At 42.4% G+C, this 13,100-nt stretch overlaps 3 protein-coding genes and 1 non-coding gene across 4 annotated transcripts; 1 reads left to right on the forward strand and 3 right to left on the reverse strand.

Annotated features, from left to right (window-relative positions):
• The first annotated feature begins 371 nt into the window (after positions 1–371).
• Positions 372–453, forward strand: TRNAS-CGA (transfer RNA serine (anticodon CGA)). Its single transcript has one exon. It is a non-coding gene; the product is annotated as a tRNA-Ser (tRNA).
• Positions 454–3,405: 2,952 nt separating this feature from the next.
• LOC145709346 (uncharacterized) lies at positions 3,406–5,708 on the reverse strand. Its single transcript, XM_081787028.1, has 8 exons — positions 5,577–5,708; positions 4,761–4,887; positions 4,292–4,672; positions 4,077–4,246; positions 3,851–4,033; positions 3,684–3,809; positions 3,496–3,618; positions 3,406–3,420 (listed from the first exon to the last, which is right to left on the reverse strand). The coding sequence occupies exons 1-8, from the start codon at positions 5,706–5,708 to the stop codon at positions 3,406–3,408; spliced, it is 1,257 nt and encodes a 418-aa protein (XP_081643154.1).
• A 755-nt stretch (positions 5,709–6,463) lies between these two features.
• On the reverse strand, positions 6,464–8,380 carry LOC145709347 (phosphatidylinositol 4-kinase alpha-like). Its single transcript, XM_081787029.1, has one exon. The coding sequence runs from the start codon at positions 8,378–8,380 to the stop codon at positions 6,464–6,466; it is 1,917 nt and encodes a 638-aa protein (XP_081643155.1).
• Positions 8,381–9,571: 1,191 nt separating this feature from the next.
• LOC145707562 (uncharacterized) lies at positions 9,572–12,599 on the reverse strand. Its single transcript, XM_081785113.1, has 8 exons — positions 12,394–12,599; positions 11,496–11,622; positions 11,013–11,393; positions 10,798–10,967; positions 10,570–10,752; positions 10,402–10,527; positions 9,842–10,338; positions 9,572–9,797 (listed from the first exon to the last, which is right to left on the reverse strand). Exons 1-7 carry the CDS (start codon positions 12,475–12,477, stop codon positions 10,171–10,173), a joined length of 1,239 nt encoding a protein of 412 aa, XP_081641239.1. The 5' UTR covers positions 12,478–12,599; the 3' UTR covers positions 9,572–9,797; positions 9,842–10,170.
• Positions 12,600–13,100: the final 501 nt, after the last annotated feature.

The raw sequence follows: 13,100 nt of genomic DNA on the forward strand, positions 1-13,100 counted from the left end.
AAATCCTTTTTTTGGAATCAAGGAAGAGAACCATAATTTGCCTACGAGACTACTTGGCAGCGCCTACGCTTGGTTGTGACTCGCGAGTATAAGCGAACCATTGCCCGCTTGAATTTTGACTCGAAAAACGTCGCAATTTCATTTCGAAAAAAGAGCCCCAGGCGCGTGCGCTGGAAAATTTCTCAGAGCAGGATTTTAAAATTTGGATCTATTGAAGATTGACTTACAGTGAAATTCTAGCAGATCTTTTTCGTAAACTTGAAAAAAATTCTAGAGTCAAGTTAATTTGAAGCCGAGTTCATTTTAAAAAATTTCGTCGTTTTTTCCTTTTGAAGCGATTGAAACTGGCGTTTTCTAGCATCTCCTTCACCGCGAGTTTGTCCGAGTGGTTAAGGAGTCTGACTCGAAATCAGATGGGCTCTGCCCGCACAGGTTCGAATCCTGTAGCTCGCGCGCTTTTTCTAGCGCCAGATAGAAGGGATTCGCCTTTTTAGCGCTCTCAAGCTAAAATGAAAAGCCGCGTGGCGGCATTTTTAAAAACGAAGCCGCGGCGCGGCTATGTCAAAATTATCTTTTTGATGTTTTCTAACCTGACTTAGGTTTTCTTTTTTGCAGTAAAAGCTACAGTAAGAGCGCTTCCTGAATTACAGACACTTTCACCGGCGTCTGCTTCATGTCGGTTTCCATCTTCGCCAAGGCCTTCTCCACTCGTTTTCCTCAAAGTCTTTTAATCAAATCAATTTCTTCAATTAATTGAATCAGAATCTATGATTTCAGAGCCTTGACAAGAATCCACAAATGTTTCATCAAACTTATTTCTTATTTCAAGAGACTGTAACTAACAGTCGTTAAAACGATCTAATAATAAATGATTCGACAAAGGGGTAGTCCACTTTGTGTCGGGGTCAAAACTTCGCAGCTGGAAAGAACGGGCAGGATCTCCAGCGGAGCAAATAGGATGCAAGGGCTCGCCGATATGTGCGAAGTCCTGCAGAGACTGCTCTCAGCGCAAAGTCAGAGCTGCACTTGGCACGAGAATTGTTAGCCATTGAGTAAATATGATCACAAAGCATATTGAGTCCAAGATCTGGATCAAGCTCAGCCGCGGATAAGCCTAAAAATGCCCAAAAATATAAATTTGTCGCATCTTGTAGATTCCGATTGGCGTCAAAATTGTTAAATAAGCCAAGAGCACAATTTTTTTAGAAATATTACTGCCTGTACTGAATGAACCAGCAGAAATCGGGGCAGTCATCTTTGCAATAATAACAAAATCCTGCCCTTTTCTTATTTTCTGATTTTTTTCGATTTTTTTGTTGCTTTTATACCGAATGAATGTAGAAACTATTATATTTTCGTAAATCCATGAATTTCCTGAGAATAGGCGAAAATAAGGGTTGATTCGTTTAATAACAAGATCTTTACTTGATTATGATTGATTAATGATAACCACATTTTTCATAAAAGTAATTTTGGTACGTACGAGGCTCATTTAGTTTAAAACCGTATTTGGGGTCTTTATAAGTCAATTTTGACACCAAAATCGGAATCTACGCCGTCGATTACCCCACTGGGCAGGATTAGACCAACTTTTATTTTTGAGTCTTTCATATCTTCACTTTTGAGGCTTATCCGCGCCTGAGCTTGATCCTGATCTTGGGCTCAATGTGCCCTGTGATCATATTTACTTAATGGCTAACACATCTCGTGCCGAGTGCAGCTCCGACTTTGCGCTGAGAGCAGTCTCTGCAGGAGTTCGCACATATCGGCGAGCCCTTGCATCCTATTTGCTCGGCTGGAGATCCTGCCCGTTTTTTCCAGGTGCGAAGTTTTGACCCCGACACAAAGTGGAGTGTGCCTCGACAAAGTCTACTATTAATAAAACAACAAGAATAATACATGAAACCTTAATATTTTCTAAAAAAAAACTTACTCAGCAAAAACCGGTTGTTATAACCGATTGTTGTCGGAGAGGTAATGGCCTAAATGGTAGTACTTCCGTCTTTAAAAGCGGAAGTCCCGGGTTCGATTCCCCGCGTCTCTCCAAATTTAAAAGAATAAGATAAAAAAAGTAATGATATTAAGAATGTCGGATCGAGAAAGCTTGGAAGATCCTCCATCTTTGTCGGAGTCGTCTGTTGGGTCTCTTTATCGACGTTCGCTTGACTCCATAGAGATCGAGCGATCGTCGATGAAGATACAACAAGAAGAACAACGATTGGCCGAGATGAAGAAACTCCACACGAAGATGGTGATCGACCATGAAATTAAAAAAATTAAAAAAAAAACTGAAAATAAATAAAAAAATTTTTTTTAATTAACACTTTTTTTTTCTCATTAATAAAACAACTAGAATAATACATGAAACCTTAACATTGTCTAACTCGAGTTTGCGCGCCGAAAAAGCCTGTAGAACTCGCCCGGGGCCGTGTCAAACTCTGCCTTGAGCGTTTTCTTGTGAACTTGGGCCAGATGATCGTAGAAGCAGTCTAACGAAGATTGACAGAGTAGGAATTCGAAAACAGACCTTTGTATTTGAACTTTGTCTTGCTGTTTTCAGGTTCGAATTTTGAAATTTAAAAAATGAAATTAAGAAATTCCAGTGCTTTGGAACCTGAGCAGAAAAAGCAGCTGATCAGTTTCTCTGAATTGGAACTCATCTCAAAATCATAAAACGAGGGCACGGTACAAAACGGATAGCATAATAATGATTTAGGCGAATCACTCAGCCATGTCCGATTTAGTAAATCAAATTGCTACATCTCCCAACTCATAAATTCCCAATTCATCTATTGCTGATATCAACAAAGACCAATTTCATTAACAAATTTATTGAAAGTTAAATTCGAGCTTGAACTTGTCAGTTTTAATTCTAGTGTCGTCAGGATTGGTTGGAAGATAATAACAATTGTTAATTAGTGTTAAAAAGCGTTTTTGATCTTTTGCTTCGTCTGCTTGTAAAGACTCTTCTCGAAGGCATTGGCGGGCGATTCCAGCTTGAAACTGCCCATAAACAGGAAATCGTCGGACTTTGAAAAGTCACACAGCCGGAATTCTGCGTCAAGCGTTGCGTTTAGCTGAAAGTGTAATTAGACGGAGAGTTGGAGACAAGGAAGAGTACCTTTTGAGATGGCGGGTTTTGTTGTCTTTCGTACAATTTGGACAGTGGCAGTGCAGTCTGTGAAAAGGCGTGGAAGAGCTTTTCAGTGGGAAGTGGCGCTTCCTGACCAAGTTTGCGGATTTCCTCCGCCTGAAAGCAGGCGTCTTTCACCAACAAAGAGACGAAGGGGATTTCGCACGGGAGCGACTTCGATTGATGTTTTGAGATGATGCGATAGTTTTTGAAATTGAAGCTCGGATCCGTGATGTGTTTGAGCACGCGCAAACGCTGGCTGCGCACCTTTTTCATGGCATAACCAGCTAGAAAGTAGTTTTTAAAGATCCTTGGGCTAAGGCTGCCATTTCCTTTGATTTCACTTTTACGAGTCGACTGACCGGCGTGGAACTTAATCCCAGGCTCAGCGCCATGGCTGAATTCCAGTTTCCAACATCGCAACACCGAATCGCTACTTCGACAAGATGTTCGACAACTTCCACCGCTTGGGACGTCTTCGATGACTAGTAGATTCAAATGAGCAAATTCACCGAAATCAATTTCTTTTCCGAAAAACAACTGTACTTACGAGGCAAACTTGAGCAGCAGCTTGTTGGGAGAGTTCGTTGAACCACTCCGCCCACAAGTCAAGCGAGTTCTTCCGCCGTTTTCCAAACGTTAAAAAATCTTCTTGACAAGTTTGTCGAAGAAATTGCTAATTGGAAATTAATATATGATTTTGACGAAAACTCTTACCAATTCTTTGCAAGTTAAATACTCTGCCAGGACATCAACGGAGTAGTTTTTCACGAACGGTTTCAGCCTGAGATTTTTCTTGGCGACTTCAGGCTGAAATCGCGGCGCTACAAGCCGATTACAAAGCAGTGCAGAATGTCGGTGCACGCGAAGGACGATGTCTGAGGATTGTTGAAGAGAAATCTGAAAAAAAAATTGAGAATGAAATAGAAGACGGCTGCTTTACAATTTCTTGCGAGCGGAGATGTTCGAGAATGCCCATGAGGATGTGGAGAGTTTCGGGAATCTGGAGATCGCCCGGAAATGATTTGGACCAGAAATCGACGATTTTGAATATTTTTTCTGTGCATTGAGCTGATGAATCTTCTCCATCGTCGAAAATCGAGCTTTGGTAACCTTTGAAATCAATTTTATTCCAACTTCTTTTCAGCTCTTTTTTACCTGAATCGCGGTCGGCCATGTCCGGACTCGACACGCCCGAAGACGAGGTCGAGCCGAATCCTTTCGGAACATACGCAGATTGAGGCCTTTGACTCTTTATCGAAGACGGGCGAATGAGGGAACGGCACTTGGCGACGAGCGAGACACTTTCGAGTTCCGAGACTATTTCGTCGAAGGCTTCAACGACGCGGACGTGGTTATTTTCCATGATGTTCTCCTCCTCGGATTCTGATTCTGCCTGGATCACTGTGTATCGAACCGATTCTCGGTGAGACTTTCTGTTCAGTCGTGAGCGTTTGATTGTCCCTGCGGAAAAGCTCTGAGCGATGGAATTGCTTCTCGAGCATCTTCTGCTTCCAGTTCTTCTGAGAGTTGTTTCGGCTAAGCAAAGTTTAATCAATGATTATTTCTTTTTAGAACATCTTTGAAAAAGCCAGAGAAATGGAAAACTATCGTTTCATTTTCTTACAGTAACCAAGCTTGCTAGTAGAGCTCTTCTTGGTCGCATTTTCTAGATATTTCTTGAGCGATTGAAGTGCTTCGATCGGCTTGATGATCATTCGCAGGCAAAGAATAGTTTCGTGGAGTTGAACATCCTAAATGCTTCGAGTGAGATTAAGTGCTCAGAAGTCGCTGACACCAAAAAACAAATTCTCCATTCAAGTCAAGTGGGGCCCCTTTTCGGCCCCCGATTATGGGAGTCAACAATCGGGTCAAGGGCTTGTTTTATGGGGAGTCTCAGAGTCCATGCTCCTTGGTCCCTTGCCAGGTCATCGCGCAAGCGATTGAAAGAAGCGGCCGCCCGCTTTGAAAGAATGAAATTTTGAAAGGACTCCTTCTTAGAGCCAGAGCTTGAGAAAAAGCGATATGCAAAGTTTATTCCGTTTAGGATAGAAAAAGCCATCAAATCGGTCCTTTTTTTATAAAAATTGCAATCATAAATCTTCGAAAAAGGCACTTTTCTGCTCCTAGTAGAAAATGTGCCAATGTACACAGCAGGAAGAACCGCTCCACCTGTCAGGTAGCATCGACAAAACGCTGGAGCTGGGCCAAAATGAATTTTTGAAGTCCAAAATCTAAATTTTAAAATCGATCCCAAATCGACGCAGCTCTAATTTCGCGAAAAGGACGCAATCTGTTCAAGCGCCGATTTCAGATTTAGCCTGAACAGAAGAAATCGAGTTGATTAATTAGGCCAATAATGAATTTTAAAAAAAATTAAAAAAAAATTTTTTTTATTTATTTTTCAGATTTTTTTTAATTTTTTTAAAGCATGTTCGATCACCATCTTCGTGTGGAGTTCTTTCATCTCGGCGAGTCGTTGTTCCGATTTTTGGATCTCCATCGACAATTGCTCGATCTCAACAGACGACTCCGACAAAGATGGAGGATCTTCCAAGCTTTCTCGATCCGACATTCTTAATATCATTACTTTTTTTATCTTATTCTTTTAAATTTGGAGAGACGCGGGGAATCGAACCCGGGACTTCCGCTTTTTAGACGGGAGCACTACGATCTAGGCCATACCTCTCCGACAACAATCGGTTATAACAACCGGTTTTTGCTGAGTAAGTTTTTTTTTAGAAAATATTAAGGTTTCAAGTATTATTCTTGTTGTTTTATTAATAGTAGACTTTGTCGAATCATTTATTATTAGATCGTTTTAACGACTGTTTGTTACAGTCTCTTGAAATAAGAAATAAGTTTGATGAAACATTTGTGGATTCTTGTCAAGGCTCTGAAATCATAAATTCTGATTCAAATAATTGAAGAAATTGATTTGATTAAAAGACTTTGAGGAAAACGAGTGGAGAAGGCCTTGGCGAAGATGGAAACCGACATGAAGCAGACGCCATTGAAAGTGTCCGTAATACAGGAAGTGCTCTTACTGTAGCTCCCGACTTGAGCTTTGTACTGGGCTTTTATATTTCCACAAGCTGAATTGTGTTAGATTCATTTTTTCCCTGATGCATTTTACCTTGATATCTTGCAACGACTACAAACTGAAAACGAATTTCTTTTCGCTTGAATCCTTCGTACTCTGCGATAGCGAAACCAACCCGCGTCGACTTTTTCCAACAAAGCTGGCTGTAATGTCCCCATTCGTGAAATGTGTCCATGTTGGGCTCGGCATCGTCGGAGATTTCATTCAGATAAATGGGCATGAGATTATTATTCGTCCAAGTGCGATTTCGTCGCCTTTGGCGCAGCTTTCAAAGCTCTGATAAGAATTCCAGGCTTTTCAAGGAGATAGCGATGCATGGCGAGAACCATGCTTTTTCGCTTATCCAAACTGTCGGGAAGTTTGAGCGACATTTTAATCGAAGGAATGGACAACTCGTGCGCCTCTGCGAAAGATTCCTCCGCGTCTTCAAGCGAAAAACTCAGCTGCTGGACGATGTCGAGTTCCGTCTCAATCACTGCCGGCTGCCAAACTAGGTGCTCGAAGTAGTTGAAAGTCGCTAGCAAGTTAGAATCGGCGACGTAGCGAGAAGTCGAATTCGTCGAGTTGAACTTGACCAGTAAGAGTTGGACCTTTTCGACGAGGCAGATGTCGATGTTGATTGTTCGCGCGAACTCGCGAATCGAGGAAAGGTATTCTCTGAAGATGGTAATGAGGATTTCCTTGAGGATCTTGTCTTTCGCCTGTTTTGATCGCTGGACCATTTGGTTCTCGATGTAAGTGAACAATTCTCGGTACTCGTACGCAGTCGGTTCCGTTACCAGGTAAGACGCAAGTCGCAATCGCTCGATATGAAGAACAGCGATGTGATAGAGCACATTGAAATAGTCGAGCGCCTTGATTTCGCCGTCCAGCTGAATGTCTCTAGATCCGATCGAGTGGTTTAACGCAAGTTTGAGGTCTTGAACTTCTTTGATCGTCGAACCCGAGCTGCCCTTTTTCAAGGCAGGATTGTTCTCTAGGGTCTGCTTCACCGGTTCATTTGTAAGAAAAGACAGCGTCGGGGATCGTTTTGCAATGGCCATGATATCGGCCCTTTGCTCATCCGGCCAGCCGATCGACATGTCGGAAAAGCCGAAAACAGCGCAGTAAAACCAAAAGTCGCGCATCGAATTCCTCAGTGAGAAGAACTGCGGATCGTTCCAATCGGGCGCTCCACTAGAGACAATCAGCGCAATGCAAGACATGATGGAAGAAACGCGCTCATCGTTCTTGTCTTCACTTGAAATTGAAAAGAAGAGCTTCAAGTAACGACTAAGGAGCCAGAGTTTGTGCTGACCAGCTGCTGCTTCAGCGAGCTTTTTCAGGCAGTTGTAGGAAAGGGTTCTTTCAACGGTTGATTTGGTGTTGACGAAAGATTGGATGATGATTTCGATGATTTCCGCAGCCATGTTTTCTCCTTTTCGATCTTCTGGTGGCGATTTCTCCGCGATTTTTATCGAAAGAGTGGTCAGATGAACTAGGCATTCTTTCTCCAAGTTTAGACCGCCTTTTATTAGAGTGTTATGAACAGTAGTAAACACCTTCAGCTGGCTATCACTTTTCTCCGTAACGAAAGTGGTCAACAACGCGAAAAGATGATCCATTGCCAGAGGACCATTTGGATTGCTGCTGCTGATGGAAAGGATTTTTGAGCAAAGAAGTCCAACCTGCGCGCTTTCGTTATTTTCCCCAGCAGCGCAGATTTCCTGAAAAGTCTTGATTCCATGCTCGCGAAGTTGTTGATATTCGCCTTTTTTGCTTGCTTTTTGGAGCTTGATAAGGACGGGCGCTGGTGTGAGGAGAAAGTCGCGAATCGCCTTCGTCGCTTGGTCTTTAATCGAGTTGTGATAATTGACGAGCTCGGAGACAGTGGAAAGAAGGTCGTGGAAAAGTCCCACCGCGATGAGACACAGTGCCGTGGGATCGTTTCCAAGAAGACGGGCGACGATCTTTTTCAAAATGCTGGCCGCGCCGCGCTCACTTCTCACAGTGCGAACAGACAAGTAACAGGAGGCGCCAATACAGTTCAGTTGCCGCTGCAGACGGCTCATTTTCAAAATCGTGCTTTCCTCGTTGTTCTCTTCGCCTCGTTGGCGCACTGCGTTCACACTGCTGATGAAACCGTCCAGCGCCGTTTTCGACATTTTCGAAAACTCCTCTTCGCCTTTTAGCGCTCTCGAGCTAAAATGAAAAGCCGCGTTTAAAAACGAAGCCGCGGCGCGGCTTCGCCAAAATTATCTTTTTGATGTTTTCTAACCTGACTTAGGTTTTCTTTTTTGCAGTAAAAGCTACAGTAAGAGCGCTTCCTGTATTACGGACACTTTCACTGGCGTCTGCTTCATGTCGGTTTCCATCTTCGCCAAGGCCTTCTCCACTCGTTTTCCTCAAAGTCTTTTAATCAAATCAATTTCTTCAATTATTTGAATCAGAATTTATGATTTCAGAGCCTTGACAAGAATCCACAAATGTTTCATCAAACTTATTTCTTATTTCAAGAGACTGTAACAAACAGTCGTTAAAACGATCTAATAATAAATGATTCGACAAAGTCTACTATTAATAAAACAACAAGAATAATACTTGAAACCTTAATATTTTCTAAAAAAAAACTTACTCAGCAAAAACCGGTTGTTATAACCGACTGTTGTCGGAGAGGTAATGGCCTAAATGGTAGTACTTCCGTCTTTAAAAGCGGAAGTCCCGGGTTCGATTCCCCGCATCTCTCCAAATTTAAAAGAATAAGATAAAAAAAGTAATGATATTAAGAATGTCGGATCGAGAAAGCTTGGAAGATCCTCCATCTTTGTCGGAGTCGTCTCTTGGGTCTCTTCATCGACGTTCGATTGGCTCCATAGAGATCGAGCGATCGTCGATGGATATCCAACGACAAGAAGAACGATTGGCGGAGATGAAGAAACTCCACAACAAGATGGTGATCGACCATGCTTTAAAAAAATTAAAAAAATACTGAAAAATAAATAAAAAAAATTTTTATTAATTCGAAAACAGACCTTTGTATTTGAACTTTGTCTTGCTGTTTTCAGGTTCGAATTTTGAAATTTAAAAAATGAAATTAAGAAATTCCAGTGCTTTGGAACCTGAGCAGAAAAAGCAGCTGATCAGTTTCTCTGAATTGGAACTCATCTCAAAATCATAAAACGAGGGCACGGTACAAAACGGATAGCATAATAATGATTTAGGCGAATCACTCAGCCATGTCCGATTTAGTAAATCAAATTGCTACATCTCCCAACTCATAAAGTCCCAATTCATCTATTGCTGATATCAACAAAGACCAATTTCTTTTACAAATTTATTGAAAGTTAAAATCGAGCTTGAACTTGTCAGTTATATTTCTAGTGTCGTCAGGATTGGTCGGAAGATAATTACAGTAGTTAATTAGTGTTAAAAAGCGTTTTTGATCTTTTGCTTCGTCTGCTTGTAAAGACTCTTCTCAAAGGCATTGGCGGGGGATTCAAGCTTAAAACTGCCCATAAACAGGAAATCGTCGGACTTTGAAAAGTCACACAGCCGGAATTCTGCGTCAAGCGTTGCGTTTAGCTGAAAGTGTAATTAGACGGAGAGTTGGAGACAAGGAAGAGTACCTTTTGAGATGGCGGGTTTTGTTGTCTTTCGTACAATTTGGACAGTGGCAGTGCAGTCTGTGAAAAGGCGTGGAAGAGCTTTTCAGTGGGAAGTGGCGCTTCCTGACCAAGTTTGCGGATTTCCTCCGCCTGAAAGCAGGCGTCTTTCACCAACAAAGAGACGAAGGGGATTTCGCACGGGAGCGACTTCGATTGATGTTTTGAGATGATGCGATAGTTTTTGAAATTAAAGCTCGGATCCGTGATGTGCTTGAGCACGCGCAAACGCTGGCTGCGCACCTTTTTCATGGCATAACCAGCAAGAACGTAGTTTTTAAAAATCCTTGAGCTTAGGCTGCCATTTCCTTTGATTTCACTTTTACGAGTCGACTGACCGGCGTGGAACTTAATCCCAGGCTCAGCGCCATGGCTGAATTCCAATTTCCAACATCGCAACACCGAATCGCTACTTCGACAAGATGTTCGACAACTTCCACCGCTTGGGACGTCTTCGATGACTAGTAGATTCAAATGAGGACTCATCAAAATCAATTTCTTTTCCGTAAAACAACTGTACTTACGAGGCAAACTTGAGCAGCAGCTTGTTGGGAGAGTTCGTTGAACCACTCTGCCCACAAATCAAGCGAGTTCTTCCGCCGTTTTCCAAACGTTAAAAAATCTTCTTGGCAAGTTTGTCGAAGAAATTGCTAATTGGAATTAAACACTTGAATTCTAAAGAGATCTTTTACCAATTCTTTGCAAGTTAAATACTCTGCCAGGACATCAACGGAGTAGTTTTTCACGAACGGTTTCAGCCTGAGATTTTTCTTGGCGACTTCAGGCTGAAATCGCGGCGCTACAAGCCGATTACAAAGCAGTGCAGAATGTCGGTGCACGCGAAGGACGATGTCTGAGGATTGTTGAAGAGAAATCTGAAAAAAAAAAATTGAGAATGAAATAGAAGACGGCTGCTTTACAATTTCTTGCGAGCGGAGATGTTCGAGAATGCCCATGAGGATGTGGAGAGTTTCGGGAATCTGGAGATCGCCCGGAAATGATTTGGACCAGAAATCGACGATTTTGAATATTTTTTCTGTGCATTGAGCTGATGAATCTTCTCCATCGTCGAAAATCGAGCTTTGGTAACCTTTGAAATCAATTTTATTCCAACTTCTTTTCAGCTCTTTTTTACCTGAATCGCGGTCGGCCATGTCCGGACTCGACACGCCCGAAGACGAGGTCGAGCCGAATCCTTTCGGAACATACGCAGATTGAGGCCTTTGACTCTTTATCGAAGACGGGCGAATGAGGGAACGGCACTTGGCGACGAGCGAGACACTTTCGAGTTCCGAGACTATTTCGTCGAAGGCTTCAACGACGCGGACGTGGTTATTTTCCATGATGTTCTCCTCCTCGGATTCTGATTCTGCCTGGATCACTGTGTATCGAACCGATTCTCGGTGGGATTTTCTGTTCAGTCGTGAGCGTTTGATCGTCCCTGCAGAAAAGCTCTGAGCGATGGAATTGCTTCTCGAGCATCTTCTGCTTCCAGTTCTTCTGAGAGTTGTTTCGGCTAAGAAAAGTTTAATCAATGATCATTTCTTTTTAGAAAATCTTAAAGAGGAATTCCCGATGATAAATCTTGAATGAACTACTATCATTTCATTTGTCTTACAGTAACCAAGGTTGCTAGTTGAGCTCTTCTTGGTCGCATTTTCTAGATATTTCTTGAGCGATTGAAGTGCTTCGATCGGCTTGATGATCATTCGCAGGCAAAGAATAGTTTCGTGGAGTTGAACATCCTAAATGCTTCGAGTGAGATTAAGTGCTCAGAAGTCGCTGACACCAAAAAACAAATTCTCCATTCAAGTCAAGTGGGGCCCCTTTTCGGCCACCGATTATGGGAGTCAACAATCGGGTCAAGGGCTTGTTTTATGGGGAGTCTCAGAGTCCATGCTCCTTGGTCCCTTGCCAGGTCATCGCGCAAACGATTGAAAGAAGCGGCCGCGCTCTTTGAAAGAATGAAATTTTGAAAGGACCCCTTCTTAGAGCCAGAGCTTGAGAAAAAGCGATATGCAAAGTTTATTCCTTTTAGGATAGAAAAAGCCATCAAATCGGTCCTTTTTTTTATAAAAATTGCAATCATAAATCTTCGAAAAAGGCACTTTTCTGCTCCTAGTAGAAAATGTGCCAATGTAGACAGCAGGAAGAACCGCTCCACCTGTCAGGTAGCATCGACAAAACGCTGGAGCTGGGCCAAAATGAATTTTTGAAGTCCAAAATCTAAATTTTAAAATCGATCCCAAATCGACGCAGCTCTAATTTCGCGAAAAGGACGCAATCTGTTCAAGCGCCGATTTCAGATTTAGCCTGAACAGAGGAAATCGAGTTGATTAATTAGGCCAATAATGAATTAGGGACCCTGTTATGGTCAATTATTTCCAACAAATGGGCGGGAAGGAACAATGGCTCTAATTGACGGTGCCGTTTTTGTAGTACTATTTGCTTGGACGCGTTCGAAAAGAAACAGATGTTTTTGTCGAGCCCAACAAATGCTTCTTACGATTACTTACAGTCGTTGCTCTTTCGACGATGTGGTTGATGATGACCTGGGCAAGCGTCTTCTTGTCAATCATTTGATTAATCGATTTGCGCATTATTGCTTCTATCTCTGCTCTTCGAAGCTCTCTGATCGCTCTTGAGACTGACGCGAGTTCAAAATATAAAAAGTTCTTTCAAAAAAGTTTGCGTTGTTTTTGGAAATCGTGGTGGAGGAGTAGTCACCTCTAGGTGCAGCGGAGCGAAGAAATCTGTTGAGAAGCGCGCGCAAAGTGGCGCAGTCCCTTACAAATTGTGCTCGGCGCCGCGCTGTACCGCCCTCTCGCAGAATCCGCCGAGGAAGAAGCCGCCCGCTTCAAAAGGAGATACTCTTATCACGCCCAATCCCCGTCACACTGCCTCTGCCCGCTCAACTTGATAACCCTGTAATCGACTACATTCAAATCTCATTACTGTTGTTTTCGTAAAATGCCTCAAATTCTCATATAAATCGGAAAGATTAAAAAATGCTCGACAAACTGCATGATAAGCTTAATTTGAATGAAGATTCTTAGTTTCCGTAACTGTTGGAAACTTGAAGTTCGAAGTTGTTGTTGTCAGTTGCTAAAAGTTCTATCCAAAATTTTCCGCGTTCTACTTAGAACAGCTAATCCTGCTAATCAACATTAGTGCTCAATTTGTCGAGTGTAGCTGTTGATTCAAATAATCGCGGGTTGTCACA

The sequence above is a fragment of the Oikopleura dioica genome, chromosome XSR (assembly GCF_907165135.1).
Source record: "Oikopleura dioica chromosome XSR, OKI2018_I68_1.0, whole genome shotgun sequence".
Lineage (NCBI taxonomy): Eukaryota > Metazoa > Chordata > Appendicularia > Copelata > Oikopleuridae > Oikopleura > Oikopleura dioica.

Coding starts and splice junctions, on each gene's coding strand:
- LOC145709346 (XM_081787028.1), bottom strand. CDS start 5,708: ATGTCGGATCGAGAAAGCTTGGAAGATCCTCCATCTTTGTCGGAGTCG. Junction 4,888..5,576: donor AAGAACTCCACACGAAGATG/GTGATCGAACAT, acceptor CGAAGCATTTAG/GATGTTCAACTCCACGAAAC. Junction 4,673..4,760: donor TACTAGCAAGCTTGGTTACT/GTAAGAAAATGA, acceptor AACTTTGCTTAG/CCGAAACAACTCTCAGAAGA.
- LOC145709347 (XM_081787029.1), bottom strand. CDS start 8,380: ATGTCGAAAACGGCGCTGGACGGTTTCATCAGCAGTGTGAACGCAGTG.
- LOC145707562 (XM_081785113.1), bottom strand. CDS start 12,477: ATGCGCAAATCGATTAATCAAATGATTGACAAGAAGACGCTTGCCCAG. Junction 11,623..12,393: donor TCGTCGAAAGAGCAACGACT/GTAAGTAATCGT, acceptor CGAAGCATTTAG/GATGTTCAACTCCACGAAAC. Junction 10,753..10,797: donor ATCTCCGCTCGCAAGAAATT/GTAAAGCAGCCG, acceptor TTTTTTTTTCAG/ATTTCTCTTCAACAATCCTC.